General features: G+C 49.9%; 1 protein-coding gene across 1 annotated transcript in view; it reads left to right on the plus strand.

Moving 5' to 3' along the window:
• Positions 1-300: 300 nt before the first annotated feature.
• The window catches only part of LOC128693952 (uncharacterized), a 59,711-nt gene continuing 34,029 nt past the window's right edge, over positions 301-25,982 (plus strand). The window contains exon 1 of the mRNA XM_053783880.2: positions 301-464. Coding sequence (XP_053639855.2) covers positions 347-464 — 118 coding nt within the window. The 5' untranslated portion in view covers positions 301-346. The remainder of the gene's footprint in view (positions 465-25,982) is intronic.

Raw genomic sequence — 25,982 nt, forward strand, 5'->3', positions numbered from 1 at the left:
TAAGTTGACCTCACCGTTTCTGAGGTCAACTTGTCAAGCTCCTGAGGTCAACCTGCATCATACAAGTATCATACCTGTGTCATACAAGTAGCAGGTTGACCTCACTGTGCCTAGCACTGAGTCGTACACAATTTTAAACTTTTACAATGGATTATATAATGAAGCAGCATTTATCATATGATAAGCCAGTAACATCAAACAGTGTGAATTATTTCATGTACCTTACAGGAGCAAATACAACACACCTTTACCTGTGATTACATGGCGCAGTAAATAACACGAGTGTTTCGTGTTTGTTCCACAGAAAACTGTGGGTGTGGGAGTACCGTGCGTGAGGTCGAGCAGCATGACAGACTCTGACTTGTTCAGTCGTGGACGAGGGTGTTCCCGTCGCTGGTGTGTGTGTCTGGTGCTGGCCGTACTCTTCGTCTCCCTGGGAGCTGCCGCTGGCATCTACTTTGCCTGTAAGTAACCCGCATCATCATTCTCTCTCTCTCTCTCTGTCCACTCCTCGTTACTGTTATGGAGATAAACGGTATAAAATACCCATACGATGGAAAGTAAGCACAAATGCACAATAATGCAACATTCTCCACCTTGTATATACTCTTGTACTCTTTGCCCAGGTAGATCTGTTTGTGACTTGATAAAGTTACCGTTGTATTTATTTTGTGCTCTAAACCCTTGTAAGTGGTGAAGGTTCGATCCTCCCTCCCGTCTCTCGAGATCAAATCTCTACAATTGAAACCTTTTATAGTATGTTTCTCTCCGTTCTGGACCGAAAGTTACACTTTTTTTTCTCACATAGATGAATTTTACAACCTACGAACTGTTGCCTTACTTCAGCTCATTTAAAACTCCAGTTCTATCTATAATACTCAATACCCCTGCCCCTGGATGCCATCCCAATCAGTAGATTAACACCCAGGTATCTATTTACTGCCAGGTGACCAGGTGCGGTAGGTGTAAGGAAATATGCCCAATATATCCACCCGTGCCGGAGAAAGAACCACGGACACTCAGTATGTGAGGTGAAAGCGCTGCCAACTGAGCCACGAGACACCCTTGTGTGACATTCAGCACCAGGAATAAAAGCTGCGCTATCTTATGCTCGCTAAGCTCGGACCGGACTTTGATCAATCAGGCTGTTTCTAATTAGTCAGTTTTAGGAAATGATTTAGGATAGCAGATTACAATAGTATCAGAGTTTGTGTACGAGCCATCCCATGTTAACATGGCGGGAGAGAAGAGAAAGAATAAACCCATTAGATTAAAGACAAGAAAGTCAGACTACACAACATTGAAGCAAATTATAAGGAAAATGCACATGAAATACGAGGATGAGTTGAATGAGAGGTGTATGTTAGGAAATAGTGAAGTTGTACATTATGATGATGGTGTATTAGTGAATATGAATGTGTGGTACGAAGATGGTAGAATAGAGGGGATGGTGGGGGAGGAGTGGTTCAGGTTAGCTGTGTGTGTGTGTTTGAGCCTGTTAGGTTGACGGAGCAACTCCGTGAGAGGAGAAACTGATTGAGGAAAATACTTCTCTTCTACCCTCTCCTTCACTTACCTGTATTCTCTTCCCTTCTCCCTTTTCTTTCTTCTTTTTACAGCTTTACCCTTGATGCTCTTTCATATTCTGTCTCTCACACACATACACAACACACAAGCAAATCCAAATAATTACTTGTAATCTGCCAGCATTTTAAACGTGAGCGGGACGCGAGTTGTAGCAATAATGACGACAATTAATCATGTATTGCACTCGTTGTTAAAGGTGTGTGTGTGTATTCACCTATTTGTGGTTGCAGGGGTCGATTCACAACTTCTGGCCCCTCTTCGCTGGTCGCTACTAGGCCCACACTCCCTGCTCCATAAACTTTATCGCACCTCTTAAAAGCTATGTATGGATCCTGCCTCCACTACATCCCTCTCCAGATTGTTCCACTTCTTGACAACTCTTGACTGAAGAAATACTTCCTAACATCCCTGTGACTCGTCTGAATATTTAATTTCCAGTTGTGACCCCTTGTTGCTGTGTCCCATCTCTGAAACATCCTGTCCCTATCCACCTTGTCAATTCTTTTCAGTATGTCGTTATCATGTCCTCCCTATCCCTCCTGTCTTCCGGTGTTGTCAGGTTGAGTTTCTTAACCTCTCCTCGTACGACATGCCCCTTAACTCTCGGACTAGTCTTGTTACAAACCTTTGCACTTTCTCTAATTTCTTGAAGTACTTGACTAGGCGTGGGTTCTATACAAGTGCTGTGTGCGCGTAGCACTTAAGAGACACTCCGACAGTGTTACTTCAGTACTAATCTGTGCAGCATTCGAAGCTTCATTTGGTCTCTCATTTTTCCCAAGTAAAAAATTAATCTTTTGTCAAAGTTATTACAATTATTGTCCTTAAGTTCAATTACGAAACACTGGAGTGTGCTCAGTCACTAAATGTCTCCCATACTCTATACGTCTTCCATACTCTACCCTAAGTGTGTGTACCATTCTAGGCTAAGATAATGGTGGCTCGCATTATTTAAAATCAAAAGGCAGGATAATCTTAGTTTCAAAAGCACAAATATTTAGAAATAAGGCATAACACGTAGCAATATTTTTTCAACTTGTAGGCAAAGTATTCCCGAGCAGCGAGGTGAAATATTGCTTTCAGATATCGAACGGCAAATATAAGGAATAGATAGCCAGAGGAAGTAATGGAAAGAGAGTAATATCGTAGAGAGGAAATAATGGACTAATATCGCATCTACGTTTGGAAATTTGTAAGATTAATTATGTTTAAGAACTGGGTGAATTGTATTTTAAATCTCGTTTTGAAGCTTCCATTAGAAATGTCTTTACATAGCCTCGTGTGTCTGCCTTGATTAACAGCCTTGTTTAGCAGCCTTAGTTAACAGCCGATGTTAGCAGCAGTGTTTGACAGCGTTGTTTAACTGGTTTCTTTGACAGTTTTAATAACCTTTTTCCACTCGCTTTACCCTACTAGCTTGTTAAACAGCTGTGTCTGACAGCCCTGTTGAATAGCATTATTAACAGTAATATTAAACAGCCTTATTGTAACTCAAAAGTCTACCGCTCTTTAATGTCTATTTTATTAATTGATGTCGAGGGCAGGCGTCATGGGACATGGCTACACTGTCAGTGTAATAACAGCTTGCTACACTGACAGTGTGAGGTAAACAGCTGACTACACTGTTTCTTTGGCAACTGGCTACAATATCAGTATTACGTCGGCTGAGTACACTGTCACATTGAGAGATAAATACACTGCCAGTTGGCTACATTCAGTATTACACTGGCAGTTACCTGCACTCAGTAATGTACTGACAAGTGACTACACTGACAGCTGACTACACTGGTAGTATGGCACTGACAGTTGGTTACACTGGCAGTAATACACTGACAGTTGGAATCAGACACAACTCTATTACCAGTAATAATGACATGCCAAGATTAATATCCGTATTATTAAAGAAGCTTGATTAGCTTCCTGATTTACATTATAATATTGTGAAGTAATCATTACATGCACTAGTAATAATAACTTTTTTATTATTATTGCTTATTATCACTGCAGCCTAGAGGTTGGTGTTGTGTGAGGTCTCCAAAGCCTCGTATCTGATGCTGAAATTTCATAATTGTGTTGACTTCTCATCAGGGTTAAACGCTGTGTGATCCTTGTGGGTTAAGCGTTTTTCCTTGATAGTAATACTACTCTACACCAAGGTGTGACATTTCAAGGATAGTTACTGAGTATGGAAAAGCAATTCGAGGATTACCTTTAAACTGTGTGTGTGTGTGTGTGTGTGTGTGTGTGTGTGTGTGTGTGTGTGTGTGTGTGTGTGTGTGTGTGTTCTCGCACCCCATAACCCTAGCCTCCTCTACCTCGGTGATCTGAGAAAGGTATTTCGTATCTCATAAACCTAGCTCCCTCTGCCACAATATACTCAAAAGTAATAGTACAAAGTGAAGCACAAGTTTCTGATGCATTTCAATATCAGTGTTGAATATTTGAAGCCAGAACTCTTTTTATACATATCTCAAGAGACCAGAATCCCGAAATACACCAGAACTTTAAATCTAGTGCCGTTCATAGGTTTGAAGCCAATCGGACGAAGGATTAACATATTGCAAGAAAACCATTTAAATTTTTCCCAATTCGATCAAATTTACCAAAGGACACACACCTGCAGGTATCAGTAGTTCCATATATCTTTCTCTAGTTGCATGTCACCAGCATTGGAAATTTCAAACCGATCTGACGAAGCGCAAACTCTGGAGGAACGAAAAACAAGTCAGACAACTTGAGTGTGACTAGTTTGTGTACTAGGCAAATATCAACCTCTTAAACAGCGGGGAGTGTGCTCCGTGGAACCTGAATGAGTGATTATTCTAAGAGCAGATTTCTGCTGGGTAACAACGGGTCTAAGATTTAAGACTCGTGTGCAGCAGTCGGGTACCTTTACTGATGAAACGTTTCGCCTACACAATAGGTTTCTTCAGTCAAATACAGAGGCAGCCGGTGTATCTGAAGAAGCCTACTGTGTAGGCGGAACGTTTCAACAATAGAGACCCAACTGTTGCAAATGTCTTAATCTTCAACTTCTCGGTATTTTATACCATTTTCAACAGCAGCTACTCTTGTCGGTTTAGCGCTTTCTTTGATTATAATAATTTCAACAATAGGTTTAAGGTGATTTGCTGTTAAAGGTGCAGCTTCGTAGAGCCATAATTACACATTTTGATCATGTTAATAGACGTAATGGAAAGAGGACGTGAAACATTACAGCGACCCTCTACTGTGTCAGTGCCGATCTAGTCCATTTTCTCCACTGCCTAGGGTATGTAATATGGTTTGATCCAAGAAAGAGGCTGTTCCGGCTGCTTGGCTCTACCAGCATGAGGGCAACATCCTTGAAAGGAGACTATTGCAGAGCCCAGGGATGGCACCATCTTTGAAGGGAGACTGTTCCAGAGCTCAAGGATGGCACCATCCTTGAGGTGAGACTGTTCCAGAGCCCAGGGATGGCACCATCCTTGAGGGGAGACTGTTCCAGAACCCAGGGATGGCACCATCCTTGAAGGGAGACTGTTCCAGAGCCCAGGGATGGCACCATCCTTGAGGGGAGACTGTTCCAGAGCCCAGGGATGGCACCATCCTTGAGGGGAGACTGCTCCAGAGCCCAGGGATTGCACCATCCTTGAGGGGAGACTGTTCCAGAGCCCAGGGATGGCACCATCCTTGAGGGGAGACTGTTCCAGAGCCCAGGGATGGCACCATCCTTGAGAGGAAACTGTTCCAGAACCCAGGGATGGCCGAGAGAGCCACTTTATCCCAGAATGTTGAGGATATCCCAGGTAATCAGATTGTAAATCCTACGAGTAATTGAACTAATCAAAGACGCTTGTATTCTGGGTGTAGGGAAGGGGAGTATAGTGCCAAGGATACGACCATCTCTCTCTCTCTCTCTCTCTCTCTCTCTCTCTCTCTCTCTCTCTCTCTCTCTCTCGCTCGCTCGCTCGCTCGCTCAGGGTTTCTGGTAGGAGAGACTGCAGGAGACAGAGAGACTCACTATTTCCCTGGTAATGAGTAATAGTAATTTTAGGATGAGCTAAGATTAGTTGGGTAGGATTATTAGCTTAGCAACCTAACTGAGACTTGTTAATTAACGTTTAGTTAAATATGGTTGGGAACAAAAAATCCTGTTCCCCCCCCCCAAAAAAAAAAAATTGTAATTGAAAGTTGTAAAAAACAATTTTTTTAAGCAAGAGTTCAAAAACTGAACGCGTGCCTGGCAACCTCATCTTTGCTGCTGGTGAAGGGCTCTTAATTCCAGGAACCAGAACTACCCTCCACTTTATTATCCTTCATTCTCCCAGGCGATGAGGGGGAGGGGGCCTTGCGGATATTATATATATTATATTATACTGTATTGCTAAATTCTGCAAACTGAGACAGGCAAATTATGTTCATATATACATATAGACTGTTGCACTGTTGAGTTACTGCAGTATATATGTGAACTGTTGAACAGTAGTGCTTGATGAAATTGTTGCACACCTGCCTGGCTTGCTGGTCTGCCAGGGTCCTGGTGCTGGTGCTCAGCAGTAGTAGGTCTGTGGTGCTGGTGCTCAGCAGTAGTAGGTCTGTGGTGCTGGTGCTCAGCAGTAGGTCTGTGGTGCTGGTGCTCAGCAGTCGTAGGCCTGTGGTGCTGGTGCTCAGCAGTAGTAGGTCTGTGGTGCTGGTGCTCAGCAGTAGTAGGTCTGTGGTGCTGGTGCTCAGCAGTAGGTCTGTGGTGCTGGTGCTCAGCAGTCGTAGGCCTGTGGTGCTGGTGCTCAGCAGTAGGTCTGGTGTTGGTGCTCAGCAGTAGTAGGTCTGTGGTGCTGGTGCTCAGCAGTAGTAGGTCTGTGGTGCTGGTGCTCAGCAGTAGTAGGTCTGTGGTGCTGGTGCTCAGCAGTAGTAGGTCTGTGGTGCTGGTGCTCAGCAGTAGGTCTGGTGTTGGTGCTCAGCAGTAGTAGGTCTGTGGTGCTGGTGCTCAGTAGTAGTAGGTTTGTGGTGCTGGTGCTCAGCAGTAGTAGGTTTGTGGTGCTGGTGCTCAGCAGTAGTAGGTCTGTGGTGCTGGTGCTCAGTAGTAGGTCTGTGGCGCTGGTGCTCAGCAGTAGTAGGTCTGTGGTGCTGTTGCTCAGCAGTAGTAGGTTTGTGGTGCTGGTGCTCAGCAGTAGGTCTGTGGCGCTGGTGCTTAGCAGTAGTAGGTCTGTGGTGCTGGTGCTCAGCAGTAGGTCTGTGGTGCTGGTGCTCAGCAGTAGGTCTGTGGTGCTGGTGCTCAGCAGTAGTAGGTCTGTGGTGCTGGTGCTCAGCAGTAGTAGGTCTGTGGTGCTGGTGCTCAGCAGTAGGTCTGTGGTGCTGGTGCTCAGCAGTAGGTCTGTGGTGCTGGTGCTCAGCAGTAGGTCTGTGGTGCTGGTGCTCAGCAGTAGTAGGTCTGTGGTGCTGGTGCTCAGCAGTAGTAGGTCTGTGGTGCTGGTGCTCAGCAGTAGTAGGTCTGTGGTGCTGGTGCTCAGCAGTAGTAGGTCTGTGGTGCTGGTGCTCAGCAGTAGTAGGTCTGTGGTGCTGGTGCTCAGCAGTAGTAGGTCTGTGGTGCTGGTGCTCAGCAGTAGTAGGTCTGTGGTGCTGGTGCTCAGCAGTAGTAGGTCTGTGGTGCTGGTGCTCAGCAGTAGTAGGTCTGTGGTGCTGGTGCTCAGCAGTAGTAGGTCTGTGGTGCTGGTGCTCAGCAGTAGTAGGTCTGTGGTGCTGGTGCTCAGCAGTAGTAGGTCTGTGGTGCTGGTGCTCAGCAGTAGTATGTGGTGCTGGTGCTCAGCAGTCGTGCTCAGGTCACGCTCACCGGTGTAAGGGGATTACTGGTGCCAGCCTCACCTCTAACTTCAACATCAACTTTCTAAACTTCCACCACGGACGCTGGAACTAGTCCGTGTTGTCCTTAATGTTGGTAAGGGTGGGGAGATGGGGGTGGGGGCTCAAGGACCAAGAGACACGTGCTCTTTCCTCGGATCAAACCTGATTGTCTCCCAGTTCTTTAGAAGCTGCACGAGGAGGAAATCTCTTATCACGAACAGTGATGCGGGAATTTGTCTTGGGGAGAGCGCTAAACTCGTGTGGGGGGCCAGACATAACACCTGGGAAATGGGAGGTAATCAGGGTGAGAAATGGGAGGACATCAATTATACGATCAATCACAGCATCAATCTTACCTGCAAACTCCATTATAACTGAGATAATTACATTACTAAAGGTAATTTTGGAATTAAATGTTTTAGCGTTAGTTGCCATCATTTTATATATATATATATATATATATATATATATATATATATATATATATATATATATATATATATATATATATATATATATATATATATATATATATGCATACATGCAAAACAACCACTCTGAAAGAATAGAGAAATTCCAAGCGCTTTCGTGACTACTCACATTATCAAGGAACTATGAAAGTAAAGCATCCAAGGAAGCTATATAAGGGGTCCGGCCAGCACCACACTATCAGATCCCACAACGGTTAAACACCTGACGCGCGCCGACCCAACTTGGATAGGTCCTTTGCACAACTCACCCACAAACTATTCTACCCAAGAAAATTTAAAAATTATTATTTGTCCAGTGTATTATTAAATTCTTCCCAAATTCTATTAATTATAAATGGATCTAATTTATATAAACCAAAGGAAATATAGCAGTTTTGACAATAATATGAATGTTTCCTTTGGTTTATATAAATTAGATCCATTTATAATTAATAGAATTTGGGAAGAATTTAATAATACACTGGACAAATAATAATTTTTAAATTTTCTTGGGTAGAATAGTTTGTGGGTGAGTTGTGCAAAGGACCTATCCAAGTTGGGTCGGCGCGCGTCAGGTGTTTAACCGTTGTGGGATCTGATAGTGTGGTGCTGGCCAGACCCCTTATATAGCTTCCTTGGATGCTTTACTTTCATAGTTCCTTGATAATGTGAGTAGTCACGAAAGCGCTTGGAATTTCTCTATTCTTTCAGATTGGTTGTTTTGCATGTATGCATATATATATATATATATATATATATATATATATATATATATATATATATATATATATATATATATATATATATACACTTTATTTATTTATTAAATAATTTAGGGAGGTACCACCTCTAGAACTGTTATAGGGACCCTCATCCTCAGAGAAAAGAATAAACTTGCTTCAGGGAAAACTCAAGGTTCTCCCTGAAGCTGTTTGAGAATTTTCTCCTACCACCCCCTATATTTTATGTATATTTTATTTAAAGACAAAATACATTGACAAAACATTCACAAAAATACGATAGAAAGTAAAACAACATAGGTGACTCAGCGCTACATCTCGAATACTTCGTCCAGCTCCCCGGCGGTGGGCCGCGTGCCCAGAATACTGCAGGCATTTCCTCTCTGGATTGCAACACTGAGTCTCTGAAAGAGGAAGCTGGTCGCCCTGTGGTCCTTGGTTTCTATGATGAGCTTTTCACCCAGCTCTATTAGGAACTTTAGAGCACACTTGCCCCGTGCTCCAAGGGTCTCCGACCCTATTGGGATGAAGTTATAGCAAGGGGGAAGGTCTTCATATTTGCGGATCTTCTGGGTCTCCCTGTGGCTGGCAGCTCCACCCCCTTCCACTACGGAGTATGGCAAGTAGGTGTCTGTCAGTGTGGCGGCACATGTGTAGTCCCAGGCAATCTGCTTTTCATCCTTCCAAGGTAGCATAGTGGCTCCATCAGGACGCTTTTGACTTTCGTCAGACCTCTGCACTTGGGGTTCCCGTTGAGCTGGGCAACGGGCTGTGGCGAGGCTTCTCTTTATGATGTCATTGACCTCCTCGTGCCTGGCATACTTCCCTTCTGCTGTGTGACACACGAGACCATGAAGTCCGAATTGATCAGCTGTCGCCCTGCCGCAAATACACCTATGTTCGGTGAGGATGGGGGCGGCTAGGCGAAGAGCAACACCAATCCGAATGGCCTGTGGGTCTAGTCGAGTGCCCAAGGAGGAATTGGGAACAGCTAACAGGAAATCTCCTGAGTGTGGTGCCTTCACTGCCAGGAGACGAGCTTTGTCCTTTCCTGAGGCATTGGAGAGCATTGTGTTGGCGATTTTTTCCATGATCGGTTTGTCCCAGTGGGACTGTTTGTGTTCTTTGGGAGGAGCTGGTCTACTGGAGGAATCTGTAAAGGTGTCCCACCGAATCGCTGCTTCAGTAAACCTGGGGTCTAGAGCTCCTACCACGTCTCTCAAGTGTTCGGGAACAATCTTCTTGACTAATGCACTGGAAGCCAAACACGAAGACAGAAAAGCAGGTAAAGCAACATGCGTTGCTTTGCGCACCCCTATACCTCCCAGTCGCACTGGGAGGGTTGCCTGATCCCATTGCTGATCCTCTAGTGACAGGTTCAGTGCCTTCTTAAGGGTTGACCTCAGGTGTGCGTCATATTCGTCGAGTGTTGGGTTGTCAAAAGAGGGTGCACACCTCAGGAAGTAAGTGAGTCTTGGAATAGTAAGGCACCTTGTGAAGAGATACAGAGCATCATGGGCATCAAGATTGCTTATTCTCTCCTCCATTCTCATCAGGTCATTCAATTTGTCCTTGAGGACTGTGTCGATGGCCTGGTGACCCAGCGGTGCTCCCAGGAGGGTACTGTTGGACGGAGTGGTAGTAGAGACTTCTGGGAGGATTCTTCGCACAGCATTGATTATTTCCTGGTTCGCTGTGATGATTTCACACTTGGAGGGATTGAGGATGAGTCCAAGTCTTCTCCCTGTGTTTTCACCAGTTGTAGGTCCCCTACGAGGGACTCTTCAGTACCTGCCAGAGTGCCATCATCCAGGTACCAGATGTTGAGCTCGCTGCGTAGGCTGGAAGTTAGTTCTCTTACTGCCAAGCAGAAGAGAAGCGGAGCTAGTGGGTCACACACACACACACACACACACACAAACACACACACACACAGTTGACAATGTGAGTAGTCACGAAAGCGCTTGAAATTTCACTACTCTTTCACAGTGGTTGTTTTGCATATTTTAAAATCGCCTGTTTACTGTGATCTTATTGCATATATAATCTCAAGGTGGAATATAATCATTACAATAATTAAATAAATGATTAAGGAAGCTTCCCACAGTTTTCTAACTTTCCTTCAGTTATTAGACTTGATGTATAAAAACGTGTATCTGTTTATATACGCATATCCAGACAATAATGTTACCTGAGATACGCAGGCGTAAGTTGAGGTGTTGAGCTATTAAGCGTAATGACCTTCATAATGCTGGATATCTTCCATGGCTATCATAACTGCGGGCGGATAAGACTGTAAGCGCCAAGTGTCGTTGGTGTGGAGGCTAGTGTCGCTGGTGTGGAGGCTAGTGTTGCTGGTGTGGAGGCTAGTGTCGTTGGTGTGGAGGCTAGTGTCGTTGGTGTGGAGGCTAGTGTCGTTGGTGTGGAGGCTAGTGTCGTTGGTGTGGAGGCTAGTGTCGTTGGTGTGGAGGGTAGTGTCGCTGGTGTGGAGGCTAGTGTCGCTGGTGTGGAGGGTAGTGTTGCTGGTGTGGAGGCTAGTGTCGTTGGTGTGGAGGCTAGTGTCGTTGGTGTGGAGGCTAGTGTCGTTGGTGTGGAGGCTAGTGTCGTTGGTGTGGAGGCTAGTGTCGTTGGTGTGGAGGCTAGTGTCGTTGGTGTGGAGGCTAGTGTCGTTGGTGTGGAGGCTAGTGTCGCTGGTGTGGAGGGTAGTGTCGCTGGTGTGGAGGCTAGTGTCGTTGGTGTGGAGGCTAGTGTCGTTGGTGTGGAGGCTAGTGTCGTTGGTGTGGAGGCTAGTGTCGTTGGTGTGGAGGCTAGTGTCGTTGGTGTGGAGGCTAGTGTCGTTGGTGTGGAGGCTAGTGTCGTTGGTGTGGAGGCTAGTGTCGTTGGTGTGGAGGCTAGTGTCGCTGGTGTGGAGGGTAGTGTTCTTGGTGTGGAGGGTAGTGTTCTTGGTGTGGAGGGTGGTGTCGCTGGTGTGGAGGCTAGTGTCGTTGGTGTGGAGGCTAGTGTCGTTGGTGTGGAGGCTAGTGTCGTTGGTGTGGAGGCTAGTGTCGTTGGTGTGGAGGCTAGTGTCGTTGGTGTGGAGGCTAGTGTCGGTGGTGTGGAGGCTAGTGTCGTTGGTGTGGAGGCTAGTGTCGTTGGTGTGGAGGCTAGTGTCGTTGGTGTGGAGGCTAGTGTCGTTGGTGTGGAGGCTAGTGTCGTTGGTGTGGAGGCTAGTGTCGTTGGTGTGGAGGCTAGTGTCGCTGGTGTGGAGGGTAGTGTCGCTGGTGTGGAGGGTAGTGTCGCTGGTGTGGAGGGTAGTGTCGCTGGTGTGGAGGGTAGTGTCGTTGGTGTGGAGGGTAGTGTCGCTGGTGTGGAGGCTAGTGTCGCTGGTGTGGAGGGTAGTGTTGCTGGTGTGGAGGCTAGTGTCGTTGGTGTGGAGGATAGTGTCGCTGGTGTGGAGGGTGGTGTCGCTGGTGTGGAGGGTGGTGTCGCTGGTGTGGAGGGTAGTGTCGCTGGGGTGTAGGGTGGTGTCGCTGGTGTGGAGGGTGGTGTCGCTGGTGTGGAGGGTGGTGTCGCTGGTGTGGAGGGTGGTGTCGCTGGTGTGGAGGGTAGTGTCGCTGGTGTGGAGGGTAGTGTCGCTGGTGTGGAGGGTGGTGTCGCTGGTGTGGAGGGTAGTGTCGCTGGTGTGGAGGGTGGTGTCGCTGGTGTGGAGGGTAGTGTCGCTGGTGTGGAGGGTGGTGTCGCTGGTGTGGTGGGTGGTGTCGCTGGTGTGGAGGGTGGTGTCGCTGGTGTGGAGGGTAGTGTTCTTGGTGTGGAGGGTAGTGTTCTTGGTGTGGAGGGTGGTGTCGCTGGTGTGGAGGGTGGTGTCGCTGGTGTGGAGGGTGGTGTCGCTGGTGTGGAGGGTAGTGTCGCTGGTGTGGAGGGTGGTGTCGCTGGTGTGGAGGGTGGTGTCGCTGGTGTGGAGGGTGGTGTCGCTGGTGTGGAGGGTGGTGTCGCTGGTGTGGAGGGTAGTGTCGCTGGTGTGGAGGGTGGTGTCGCTGGTGTGGAGGGTAGTGTCGCTGGTGTGGAGGGTAGTGTCGCTGGTGTGGAGGGTTGTGTCGCTGGTGTGGAGGGTAGTGTCGCTGGTGTGGAGGGTAGTGTCGCTGGTGTGGAGGGTAGTGTCGCTGGTGTGGAGGGTGGTGTCGCTGGTGTGGAGGGTGGTGTCGCTGGTGTGGAGGGTGGTGTCGCTGGTGTGGAGGGTGGTGTCGCTGGTGTGGAGGGTGGTGTCGCTGGTGTGGAGGGTGGTGTCGCTGGTGTGGAGGGTAGTGTCGCTGGTGTGGAGGGTAGTGTCGCTGGTGTGGAGGGTGGTGTCGCTGGTGTGGAGGGTGGTGTCGCTGGTGTGGAGGGTAGTGTCGCTGGTGTGGAGGGTGGTGTCGCTGGTGTGGAGGGTGGTGTCGCTGGTGTGGAGGGTAGTGTCGCTGGTGTGGAGTATGGTGTCGCTGGTGTGGAGGGTGGTGTCGCTGGTGTGGAGGGTGGTGTCGCTGGTGTGGAGGGTAGTGTCGCTGGTGTGGAGGGTAGTGTCGCTGGTGTGGAGGGTGGTGTCGCTGGTGTGGAGGGTGGTGTCGCTGGTGTGGAGGGTAGTGTCGCTGGTGTGGAGGGTAGTATCGCTGGTGTGGAGGGTGGTGTCGCTGGTGTGGAGGGTAGTGTCGCTGGTGTGGAGGGTGGTGTCGCTGGTGTGGAGGGTGGTGTCGCTGGTGTGGAGGGTAGTGTCGCTGGTGTGGAGGGTGGTGTCGCTGGTGTGGAGGGTAGTGTCGCTGGTGTGGAGGGTGGTGTCGCTGGTGTGGAGGGTAGTGTCGCTGGTGTGGAGGGTGGTGTCGCTGGTGTGGAGGGTAGTGTCGCTGGTGTGGAGGGTGGTGTCGCTGGTGTGGAGGGTAGTGTCGCTGGTGTGGAGGGTGGTGTCGCTGGTGTGGAGGGTAGTGTCGCTGGTGTGGAGGGTGGTGTCGCTGGTGTGGAGGGTAGTGTCGCTGGTGTGGAGGGTGGTGTCGCTGGTGTGGAGGGTAGTGTCGCTGGTGTGGAGGGTGGTGTCGCTGGTGTGGAGGGTAGTGTCGCTGGTGTGGAGGGTGGTGTCGCTGGTGTGGAGGGTAGTGTCGCTGGTGTGGAGGGTGGTGTCGCTGGTGTGGAGGGTGGTGTCGCTGGTGTGGAGGGTAGTGTCGCTGGTGTGGAGGGTGGTGTCGCTGGTGTGGAGGGTGGTGTCGCTGGTGTGGAGGGTAGTGTCGCTGGTGTGGAGGGTAGTGTCGCTGGTGTGGAGGGTGGTGTCGCTGGTGTGGAGGGTGGTGTCGCTGGTGTGGAGGGTGGTGTCGCTGGTGTGGAGGGTGGTGTCGCTGGTGTGGAGGGTAGTGTCGCTGGTGTGGAGGGTAGTGTCGCTGGTGTGGAGGGTAGTGTCGCTGGTGTGGAGGGTAGTGTCGCTGGTGTGGAGGGTAGTGTCGCTGGTGTGGAGGGTAGTGTCGCTGGTGTGGAGGGTAGTGTAGCTGGTGTGGAGGGTAGTGTCGCTGGTGTGGAGGGTAGTATCGCTGGTGTGGAGGGTGGTGTCGCTGGTGTGGAGGGTAGTGTCGCTGGTGTGGAGGGTGGTGTCGCTGGTGTGGAGGGTGGTGTCGCTGGTGTGGAGGGTAGTGTCGCTGGTGTGGAGGGTAGTGTCGCTGGTGTGGAGGGTAGTGTCGCTGGTGTGGAGGGTAGTGTCGCTGGTGTGGAGGGTGGTGTCGCTGGTGTGGAGGGTAGTGTCGCTGGTGTGGAGGGTAGTGTCGCTGGTGTGGAGGGTAGTGTCGCTGGTGTGGAGGGTAGTGTCGCTGGTGTGGAGGGTAGTGTCGCTGGTGTGGAGGGTAGTGTCGCTGGTGTGGAGGGTAGTGTCGCTGGTGTGGAGGGTAGTGTCGCTGGTGTGGAGGGTAGTGTCGCTGGTGTGGAGGGTAGTGTCGCTGGTGTGGAGGGTAGTGTCGCTGGTGTGGAGGGTAGTGTCGCTGGTGTGGAGGGTAGTGTCGCTGGTGTGGAGGGTAGTGTCGCTGGTGTGGAGGGTAGTGTCGCTGGTGTGGAGGGTAGTGTCGCTGGTGTGGAGGGTGGTGTCGCTGGTGTGGAGGGTAGTGTCGCTGGTGTGGAGGGTAGTGTCGCTGGTGTGGAGGGTAGTGTCGCTGGTGTGGAGGGTAGTGTCGCTGGTGTGGAGGGTAGTGTCGCTGGTGTGGAGGGTAGTGTCGCTGGTGTGGAGGGTAGTGTCGCTGGTGTGGAGGGTGGTGTCGCTGGTGTGGAGGGTAGTGTCGCTGGTGTGGAGGGTAGTGTCGCTGGGGTGGAGGGTCGTGTCGCGGGTGTGGGGGGGGGGGTCGCTGGTGTGGAGGTGGAGGGTAGTCTCGCTGGTGTGGAGGGTGGTGTCGCTGGTGTGGAGGGTGGTGTCGCTGGTGTGGAGGGTAGTGTCGCTGGTGTGGAGGGTGGTGTCGCTGGTGTGGAGGGTAGTGTCGCTGGTGTGGAGGGTAGTGTCGCTGGTGTGGAGGGTAGTGTCGCTGGTGTGGAGGGTAGTGTCGCTGGTGTGGAGGGTAGTGTCGGTGGTGTGGAGGGTAGTGTCGCTGGTGTGGAGGGTAGTGTCGGTGGTGTGGAGGGTTGTGTCGCTGGTGTGGAGGGTAGTGTCGCTGGTGTGGAGGGTAGTGTCGCTGGTGTGGAGGGTAGTGTTCTTGGTGTGGAGGGTAGTGTTCTTGGTGTGGAGGGTAGTGTCGCTGGTGTGGAGGCTAGTGTCGCTGGTGTGGAGGGTAGTGTCGCTGGTGTGGAGGGTGGTGTCGCTGGTGTGGAGGGTAGTGTCGCTGGTGTGGAGGGTAGTGTCGCTGGTGTGGAGGGTAGTGTCGCTGGTGTGGAGGGTTGTGTCGCTGGTGTGGAGGGTAGTGTCGCTGGTGTGGAGTGTAGTGTCGCTGGTGTGGAGGGTAGTGTCGCTGGTGTGGAGGGTGGTGTCGCTGGTGTGGAGGGTAGTGTCGCTGGTGTGGAGGGTGGTGTCGCTGGTGTGGAGGGTGGTGTCGCTGGTGTGGAGGGTGGTGTCGCTGGTGTGGAGGGTAGTGTCGCTGGTGTGGAGGGTAGTGTCGCTGGTGTGGAGGGTGGTGTCGCTGGTGTGGAGGGTAGTGTCGCTGGTGTGGAGGGTAGTGTCGCTGGTGTGGAGGGTAGTGTCGCTGGTGTGGAGGGTAGTGTCGCTGGTGTGGAGGGTAGTGTCGCTGGTGTGGAGGGTAGTGTCGCTGGTGTGGAGGGTAGTATCGCTGGTGTGGAGGGTAGTGTCGCTGGTGTGGAGGGTGGTGTCGCTGGTGTGGAGGGTGGTGTCGCTGGTGTGGAGGGTGGTGTCGCTGGTGTGGAGGGTGGTGTCGCTGGTGTGGAGGGTGGTGTCGCTGGTGTGGAGGGTGGTGTCGCTGGTGTGGAGGGTAGTGTCGCTGGTGTGGAGGGTAGTGTCGCTGGTGTGGAGGGTAGTGTCGCTGGTGTGGAGGGTAGTGTCGCTGGTGTGGAGGGTAGTGTCGCTGGTGTGGAGGGTAGTGTCGCTGGTGTGGAGGGTAGTGTCGCTGGTGTGGAGGGTAGTGTCGCTGGTGTGGAGGGTAGTGTCGCTGGTGTGGAGGGTAGTGTCGCTGGTGTGGAGGGTAGTGTCGCTGGTGTGGAGGGTAGTGTCGCTGGTGTGGAGGGTAGTGTCGCTGGTGTGGAGGGTAGTGTCGCTGGTGTGGAGGGTAGTGTCGCTGGTGTGGAGGGTAGTGTCGCTGGTGTGGAGGGTAGTGTCGCTGGTGTGGAGGGTAGTGTCGCTGGTGTGGAGGGTAGTGTCGCTGGTGTGGAGGGTAGTGTCGCTGGTGTGGAGGGTAGTGTCGCTGGTGTGGAGGGTAGTGTCGCTGGTGTGGAGGGTAGTGTCGCTGGTGTGGAGGGTGGTGTCGCTGGTGTGGAGGGTGGTGTCGCTGGTGTGGAGGGTAGTGTCGCTGGTGTGGAGGGTGGTGTCGCTGGTGTGGAGGGTAGTGTCGCTGGTGTGGAGGGTAGTGTCGCTGGTGTGGAGGGTAGTGTCGCTGGTGTGGAGGGTAGTGTCGCTGGTGTGGAGGGTAGTGTCGCTGGTGTGGAGGGTAGTGTCGCTGGTGTGGAGGGTAGTGTCGCTGGTGTGGAGGGTAGTGTCGCTGGTGTGGAGGGTAGTGTCGCTGGTGTGGAGGGTAGTGTTCTTGGTGTGGAGGGTAGTGTTCTTGGTGTGGAGGGTAGTGTCGCTGGTGTGGAGGCTAGTGTCGCTGGTGTGGAGGGTAGTGTCGCTGGTGTGGAGGGTGGTGTCGCTGGTGTGGAGGGTAGTGTCGCTGGTGTGGAGGGTAGTGTCGCTGGTGTGGAGGGTAGTGTCGCTGGTGTGGAGGGTAGTGTCGCTGGTGTGGAGGGTAGTGTCGCTGGTGTGGAGGGTAGTGTCGCTGGTGTGGAGGGTAGTGTCGCTGGTGTGGAGGGTAGTGTCGCTGGTGTGGAGGGTGGTGTCGCTGGTGTGGAGGGTGGTGTCGCTGGTGTGGAGGGTGGTGTCGCTGGTGTGGAGGGTCGTGTCGCTGGTGTGGAGGGTGGTGTCGCTGGTGTGGAGGGTAGTGTCGCTGGTGTGGAGGGTAGTGTCGCTGGTGTGGAGGGTCGTGTCGCTGGTGTGGAGGGTAGTGTCGCTGGTGTGGAGGGTAGTGTCGCTGGTGTGGAGGGTAGTGTCGCTGGTGTGGAGGGTAGTGTCGCTGGTGTGGAGGGTAGTGTCGCTGGTGTGGAGGGTAGTGTCGCTGGTGTGGAGGGTAGTATCGCTGGTGTGGAGGGTAGTGTCGCTGGTGTGGAGGGTGGTGTCGCTGGTGTGGAGGGTGGTGTCGCTGGTGTGGAGGGTGGTGTCGCTGGTGTGGAGGGTGGTGTCGCTGGTGTGGAGGGTGGTGTCGCTGGTGTGGAGGGTGGTGTCGCTGGTGTGGAGGGTGGTGTCGCTGGTGTGGAGGGTAGTGTCGCTGGTGTGGAGGGTAGTGTCGCTGGTGTGGAGGGTAGTGTCGCTGGTGTGGAGGGGTAGTGTCGCTGGTGTGGAGGGTAGTGTCGCTGGTGTGGAGGGTAGTGTCGCTGGTGTGGAGGGTAGTGTCGCTGGTGTGGAGGGTCGTGTCGCTGGTGTGGAGGGTAGTGTCGCTGGTGTGGAGGGTAGTGTCGCTGGTGTGGAGGGTAGTGTCGCTGGTGTGGAGGGTAGTGTCGCTGGTGTGGAGGGTAGTGTCGCTGGTGTGGAGGGTAGTGTCGCTGGTGTGGAGGGGAGTGTCGCGGGGGGGGCGGGTAGTGTCGCTGTCGCTGGTGTGGAGGGTAGTGTCGCTGGTGTGGAGGGTAGTGTCGCTGGTGTGGAGGGTAGTGTCGCTGGTGTGGAGGGTAGTGTCGCTGGTGTGGAGGGTAGTGTCGCTGGTGTGGAGGGTAGTGTCGCTGGTGTGGAGGGTGGTGTCGCTGGTGTGGAGGGTGGTGTCGCTGGTGTGGAGGGTGGTGTCGCTGGTGTGGAGGGTGGTGTCGCTGGTGTGGAGGGTGGTGTCGCTGGTGTGGAGGGTGGTGTCGCTGGTGTGGAGGGTGGTGTCGCTGGTGTGGAGGGTAGTGTCGCTGGTGTGGAGGGTAGTGTCGCTGGTGTTGAGGGTAGTGTCGGCTGGTGTGGAGGGGTAGTGTCGCTGGTGTGGAGGGTAGTGTCGCTGGTGTGGAGGGTAGTGTCGCTGGTGTGGAGGGTAGTGTCGCTGGTGTGGAGGGTAGTGTCGCTGGTGTGGAGGGTAGTGTCGCTGGTGTGGAGGGTAGTGTCGCTGGTGTGGAGGGTAGTGTCGCTGGTGTGGAGGGTAGTGTCGCTGGTGTGGAGGGTAGTGTCGCTGGTGTGGAGGGTAGTGTCGCTGGTGTGGAGGGTAGTTTCAGAGAACAATGAGCAATCATTCAGCTGGATATCTGAAAGATTATTCAACATTAAGCTTCGTATAAACTTCACCTCCTTTGTTATCGACAGATTCTCATTCTCTCTCTCTCTCTCTCTCTCTCTCTCTCTCTCTCTCTCTCCATCTTTCTCTCTCTCTCTCTCTCTCTCTCTCTCTCCCTCTCTCTCCCCCTCTCTCTCTCTCTCCTCTCTCTCCTCTCTCTCCTCTCTCTCTCCTCTCTCTCTCCTCTCTCTCTCCTCTCTCTCCCCTCTCTCTCCCCTCTCTCTCTCTCTCCTTCTCTCCTCTCTCAAACACACCACACACGCTGTGACTCGACCCCTGCAACAATATATAGGTTAGTACACACACACACAACCTCGGTAATCAGGCCAAGTGTCTATCAACAAGTGTCTTTGACAAATTGTACCCAATTCGTGCAAACCAGCGGTGTCGGGGGGGGGGGGGGATGTGAATCATGTTTCATCCAAGGAAGTGTGGAGGATAGCTCAGATTTCGTGGATCACGAGCCCCCTCCCTTCGTCATAGCTCCATTTATCCCTTAAATAACAGAAGAGATTTAAACGAGAAAGAAAGCATTGATGGGAGTTTAAGAGAATCAAAGAGATGGGCCCAAAGAAGCTATCACCTTGGGCACTGGAAGAACTAGACGGAAACTGTGCGACCCAGTGGCAACACTTGACAAGAAGTCACTGGAATCTGGCGACTGCTGCAAAGCAGGGACAGCTGCAGAGGTAATCCCAATATACTAATACAGGGATGTAGATAGATAAAAAAAAAACTAGCAAATTAAGATGCCAGATCAGCCAGGCTGTGATGGATATGCGGGCCACTATCAGCAGTAACAACCTGATTGAACAGGCAAGCAACAAACGAGCCTGGTCTAAGACCGGTCTCTGGGACTAGAACTCTGGGAACTCATCAAAAATATCCTGACTTAAGTGTCCACTGCTAGCTGAAATACTAGAAAGAAACAAAGTTTAAAATCTAGAAAGAGGCGGACACACAAAAAAGAGGCCTCATGGGCTCAGAGATCGCAAATCTTCTTTTACCAACTTAAAGTTGTATGGCAGAGTAATGGAAGTAAATCAGGAAAGACATAGATGGGTAGACTGCATTTTCCCAACACACAGGAGTGTGATACATAGTCTAGGTGGGCAAGCAGGAGTAACAGGAAGAAATTCTGGGCTGATGTATAAATACATTATCCCAAGAAATTCATATAAATGCGATAGTGATTAACATTTACGTTATTACAGTCTCCCGCTCCGAGCCCCCTATCGTGTAATATATATATATATATATATATATATATATATATATATATATATATATATATATATATATATATATTATATATATGTATATATATATATATATATAATATAGAATGGGGTCCACCTCTGGTGTAAATTGTGGGACCCACAGCCTCGGAGAAGTGGATAAAAAGGCTTCAAGGAAGAATATTTGGATTTTTTTCCTGAAGCCGTTTGAATATAAAATTAAGTCCTTTCTAAAAATTTCCCTTATGCATTTAAAGATATATTTTTTTCATTTATATTAAGATAAAAATTAATTATTTTGTACCAAAAGAACCTTAGGAAACTTACCTAACCTTATTATAATAAACGCAATTTAATTTAGCTTAATCCAGCTAAATATATTTTATATACTTTACAATAATTTAATAATAAACAAACACAATGAAATGTATTTTTTTTCGTTAGGTTCAGAATGATTTTTGTGAAATTGTTGCATACACCAATTTTAGCTTGCGCTATTCGGCAAGAAGTGCGCTGCTATTTAAGCCAAAATCCCAAGTTTTACTTATTCGGCACGACATTATTTTATATAAAATAAGACCTAGACTGGACTTTGCGACTCTGATACGACATCTGTCCTTAAGGGGCACGTTAGTTTCCCAGTCTGCTAATAATGCTATTTTTGCTCAGACCTTCGCAACACAATTGTCCTCACAGATTTGTTAAGTTATACCATGAAATAAGGAAAGATCCTGGACTTCACCTTACGATACAGAAAGCAAATGCGGCAGTAATTATGGACAAGGTAGATTATAGTGGAAAAATAAACAAGATTAGGAGACGGGGGAACTCACGCGCCTCTTAACAAGCAAAACACCCCCCTCCCCCTCCCCCACCCCCTCCCCCTCCCTTCTCAACCTGTCCTCATTGTATGTAATATTGTTTATGTTCAATACGTTGGCTGCCTGTATATCCTTGCTTTGTTTGTTGATACTTGTTTGGTGAGCGGCAGAGTAGCGGAAATGAACACTCACCTGGTGGAGAGCAGCATCAGATACGTCGGTCAAAGTGACGTAGTTTCACTCGTAACCAGGGAACTGCCACTGGTAATCCCTTGTCAGTGCTATTGATTGATTTATTGATTTTAAAGCCTTGCTGCTATTTCCGTCATGTAACGTCCTACGGACGGAGCGTTTTTTGATGATTTATTAAACGAGAACTGGACCAACCAGCTGGGTGTGATGGGGAAGCAGGTGGGGGGAGCGAGAGCGAGGGAATGTGGGTGACCTTATTGTTATTTGCAAGGCTAATGTTGCCAAGGTACCAACCACGCTTGGCTCCGATTTGCGGACACCGAGAACACAATTTCTACACAACAAGACGGGCAGCAAACAGCGACTATACTCTGGCTGCATCCTTCTCAAGAACATCCCTTCATCTGAGATCATTCATTCCTAGAATGACTAGTCTGGAATATGTTCGTACAGTATAATAACATCGATGAAATAAAGTCAACTGAAAAAATGAAATCGCTGGCCCACAGATGGCTCTAACTTCATCCTATTTCCCATTTGTTTGTTTCATAACAATAAAGAGGCTTTCAAGTGAGCTGAGGTAGGTAACAACATTTAGCTTGTAAATAAAATAAATAAAGATAAGAACTCAGCCTCACCTGTAAAATAAATATAAATATGGAGAGAGAGAGAGAGAGAGAGAGAGAGAGAGAGAGAGAGAGTGTAATTACCTAGGTGCAGGTATACGAAAAATCATCTTTTGATAAACCTTACGTGTAAGTTATTAAAATTCCCACTGGTTTTACTACACACTACGCCTTTGATTTTACTGCTACACTAGAACAAAAAATATTTTCAATATTCCTTCTAAACTGCTTTTAGTAGTTTAATGTTAGAAGCTGCGGTTGATGCTGCCGTCACCACAAACTCCTCTACTCAACATTTACTGAAAAATACATATATAGTTGTCCAATCTTCTCTTCTGCCGTACCAGGAAGATATCTCCAGGGTCTTGTTTTTTTTTTCTTCGTAGCACATTTCTCAATTCTTGAAAGCAAGTTATTGCATATCAAACTTTTCTAATTTTCAATATATGTTTAAGAGAATTCAGGAACTGTTCTCACGACGCTTGCTTTAGTCGTATGAAGATCCATTCAGTGGAATTTGTGGTCATTCCACCAAGGCCTTCCTCCGACTCGCGGATCCGCTATGTAAAGTCAGTCTCCTCCTGATACAGAAGTGTAATTAACACAGGTCAGTGATACACAGAAACCTAAGGGAGAAAATAGAGGAGCAATACTGTGTATTACGGCTTCATAATTGTTTCCTCTTCTATAGAAGTGATCTCCAGGAAGACATCCTGTGGTCTCCTTGTGAGAATGTTTCTTCTCTTATTAATTCTCTTTGAGATGTGTTATGTGATATTGTACCTTTGGCTGTGCTGTAAAAGAGGGCCACAGTACGAGCCCGAAATAAACAGTATTCGTCTGCTGTGATTTTTTTTACATGCGAGCTTACTTGTAGCATCACATAGTAAAATGAATGGTGGGCTGGGCTGCAGTGATGACATGAGTTTATGGAGATGTGTATCTAATGTTGGTGCAACAGTTGGCTGGATGCTGCTAGCTTCCCCACCCCCTACCTTCATTCTCCCATCTCCTTGCCTAGTGCTTCTCCTCCCTTCCACCTGCTTGGCTGGTGCTTCACCTCCTCCCTTCCACCTGCTTGGCTGGTGCTTCACCTCCTCCCACCTGCTTAGCTGGTGCTTCACCTCCTCCCTTCCACCTGCTTGGCTGGTGCTTCACCTCCTCCCTTCCACCTGCTTGGCTGGTGCTTCACCACCTCCCTTCCACCTGCTTGGCTGGTGCTTCACCTCCTCCCTTCCACCTGCTTGGCTGGTGCTTCACCTCCTCCCTTCCACCTGTTTGGCTCGTGCTTCACCCCCTCCCTTCCACCTGCTTGGCTGGTGCTTCACCACCTCCCTTCCACCTGCTTGGCTGGTGCTTCACCTCCTCCCTTCCACCTGCTTGGCTGGTGCTTCACCTCCTCCCTTCCACCTGTTTGGCTCGTGCTTCACCCCCTCCCTTCCACCTGCTTGGCTGGTGCTTCACCTCCTCCCTTCCACCTGCTTGGCTCGTGCTTCACTCCCTCCCTTCCACCTGCTTGGCTCGTGCTTCACCTCCTCCCTTCCACCTGCTTGGCTGGTGCTTCACTCCCTTCCACCTGCTTGGCTTCTAACATACCCATGTTTGCTGGCGACATCTATTGACACTGGTGGAGCCGCCTCCTCGGAGGCTGAGACTCGCACCAGCCTCGCCTCCTGCCACAAAAATCCAATAAATCTGCATGCTGCTGCAGCGGCTCCAGCTGCACCCGCCTGAAAGGCAAATGTGAACATTCGGCACCAGTCAAATTCTTTTTCGTGTTTCGAGTATGCGGTTGACCGCCGCTGCGTGGAGCAGCCACCGGGTCCTCGCCGCTCGTGGACACCAAGAAGCTAACATCTGGAATACCATGTTTACTAAATTGGTGATGCTTTATTTGTCAGGAGAAATGTGGGAATGTCCCTGACGCAGGTATTAATTCTGAAATGACCTGCTTAGTGTACACTGGAGGTTTTGGTTAAATGAGAGACCTTCAGCTGACATCACAACAGCAGAAATCTCATCCCTCCACTGCCTCCAGTCACATCACAACACCAGCCCCTCATCCCTCCGCTGCCACCAGTCACATCACAACACCAGCCTCTCATTCCTACACTGCCAACAGTGACATCACAACAGCTTCTCATTCCTCCACTGCCACCAGTGACATCACAACACTGTAGTGGAGTGTGGCTTCAGTTTATATGGTCGAGGGCAGGAGAAGTTATGTAATTTATCCTTGCGTGAAAACTTACAAGTGGCAGAAATCTCGTTAGTTTTTTTCATTTCCCTATCTTGCTCAGTCGCCCAAGAGAACCTTGAACCTAAGTTCTGAGAACCTGTAGCGTTGTCAGAACGCTTTGGAACTCGTCAGCACAGTACCAGTCTCTACTGGGAGGTTGTAACCTGTCTGCACTGGCAATGCAGTTTCCTGGACTGGGTTTGCTAGAATTGTCTCCTGGGGTGGACCGGGAGAATTTTCCTTAGGTAGAGCAGTAACAAACTTCTCCCTACCTGTATATTCCTAAGTCTCCAGAAAGAACACTTTCGTTATTTACAGTCTCGTGAGGTTTAAAGTTCTTGATGCCGGCGAAGGGTTCCGGAACTGTAGCTACCTCGTACATCCCTTTCCCCTCTTTCCTCAGATCAAGCCTGATTTTCACCCATTTCCCTGAAACTGGTGATGGGCTTTAGATCTAGAGAATTGTATCTGTGCTCCAGTTCCCTGAATTAAGCCTGAATATCTTCCATATCCCCCCACAGGCACTGTATAATAGTACTGGTTTAGGGCTTCCCCCTTGATTATAATAATCACCCATTCCCAGGACCGTTGTTCCGCACCTACGGATTTTGTGCTTTCCCATCAGAATAATAATACATACATACTCTTTCCTACTTTGACGTAACAGATGCTTCATGGTTCTTACTCTGACGTAGATGTCTCGTAGTTCTTTGATGTAGTGGATGTCTCATCGTTCTCACGCGCTCCGCCTGACTCCTGCAAGTTGGGTAAACCCTCTGTTTAGATCCTCTCCTGTGCCGACAGATCTCTCACCGACACCAGGAAGCTCTTGCCTGCCTCAATAAATATGTCCCAACCTCCACCATGCCTCGCCTACTCCCCCCCCCCCAGGAAAAGCCTCCACTGCCTCCGGAGTCTCTCTCTCTCTTTCTCTCTCTCTCTCTCTCTCTCTCTCTCTCTCTCTCTCTCTCTCTCTCTCTCTCTCTCTCTCTCTCTCTCTCTCTCTCTCTGCCTCTCTACGTCTCTCTCTACCTCTCTCTCTCTCTACCTCTCTCTCTCTCTACCTCTCTCTCTCTGCCTCTCTCTCTACCTCTCTCTCTACCTCTCTCTCTCTCTACCTCTCTCTCTCTCTACCTCTCTCTCTCTCTCTCTCTCTCTACCTCTCTCTCTCTCTACCTCTCTCTCTACCTCTCTCTCTCTCTACCTCTCTCTCTCTCTCTCTCTCTCTCTCTCTCTCTCTCTCTCTCTCTCTCTCTCTCTCTCTCTCTCTCTCTCTCTCTGCCTCTCTCTGGGGTCCCTGGCAGGCTGTAGCCAGCACTGATATATGCCCCGTGAAATTCAACGCTGCTGAATTGGCCACACGCTCTTTGACGCGTTAATGTGTTCATAAAGCTGGTGATTAATGGCGGCGTTGTAACGAGCATGACCCGCCGCCGCTGCTCCTGTACATCGCTACAAGGTATTCTGCTGCTGCGGTGCACCGCTAGATGGTGCTCTGCCACGGTTGCTGCCGCTACGAGGCGTTTTGTCACTGGTACATTCCGCTACGAGGGGCTCTGTTGCCGCAAAACTTACAAACGTACCGCACCTTTTAAGCCATTCGCTCTGGGCCAGATTCGGGTCCAGAGAGAGGGGGGGAGAGGTGGGGGACAGAGACAAAGAGACGCACACGCACGGGAAAAGTGTACATTCAATTAGCTTGTTTTCTTCTGCAAATAAATTATCTGGTGAGAAAAATTTAAAGTGTGTAGGTGCGTTACCCTCGTCACTTGAACCTCCCACTCTCTCCTCACCCGACTCAAACTCGTCTCCCACCTGGCTCTCCCACTTACTAGTTACTAGTCTTGAATAGGGAACTAGACAAGTTCTTCCAGGCAGCATATGAGCATTCGTGCTGTGCTGCTAACACCAACAGCCTCACTAGCCAGATCAGCCGAACCCAGGTAGAGGGGGTGATGATCTCCCCGGTACTATAAGCAATTATATAGTCCATCTACTATCTCCTAGTTTAACCTTGCAGCGTTCAATGACCCATGTTAGTCATGGGCTTTCCATGAATGCCAATATTAATAAAAAAATTGATAAAGATACATTATGAACATCGTCACCTCATATTGTGTAAGGTAGCAGCACACTGCTTACGACGACGTGCGACTTTGTAAATGGTCCAAGTGGGACCGAACCGTCGTTGTAAGCGTCTATGTGTGGGTTATTTGTTTATTGTTCCAGTCACGGTATTGTACCTTTTTGTTCTTTATCAAATTCTGTTAAATAAAGGAAAATTTATGTGGATTGCTGCGAGCAAGACGAGGGCGACGATTATTATAGAGAAGGAACGAAAGTC

The sequence above is a fragment of the Cherax quadricarinatus genome, chromosome 33 (assembly GCF_038502225.1).
Source record: "Cherax quadricarinatus isolate ZL_2023a chromosome 33, ASM3850222v1, whole genome shotgun sequence".
Classification (NCBI taxonomy): Eukaryota; Metazoa; Arthropoda; class Malacostraca; order Decapoda; family Parastacidae; genus Cherax; species Cherax quadricarinatus.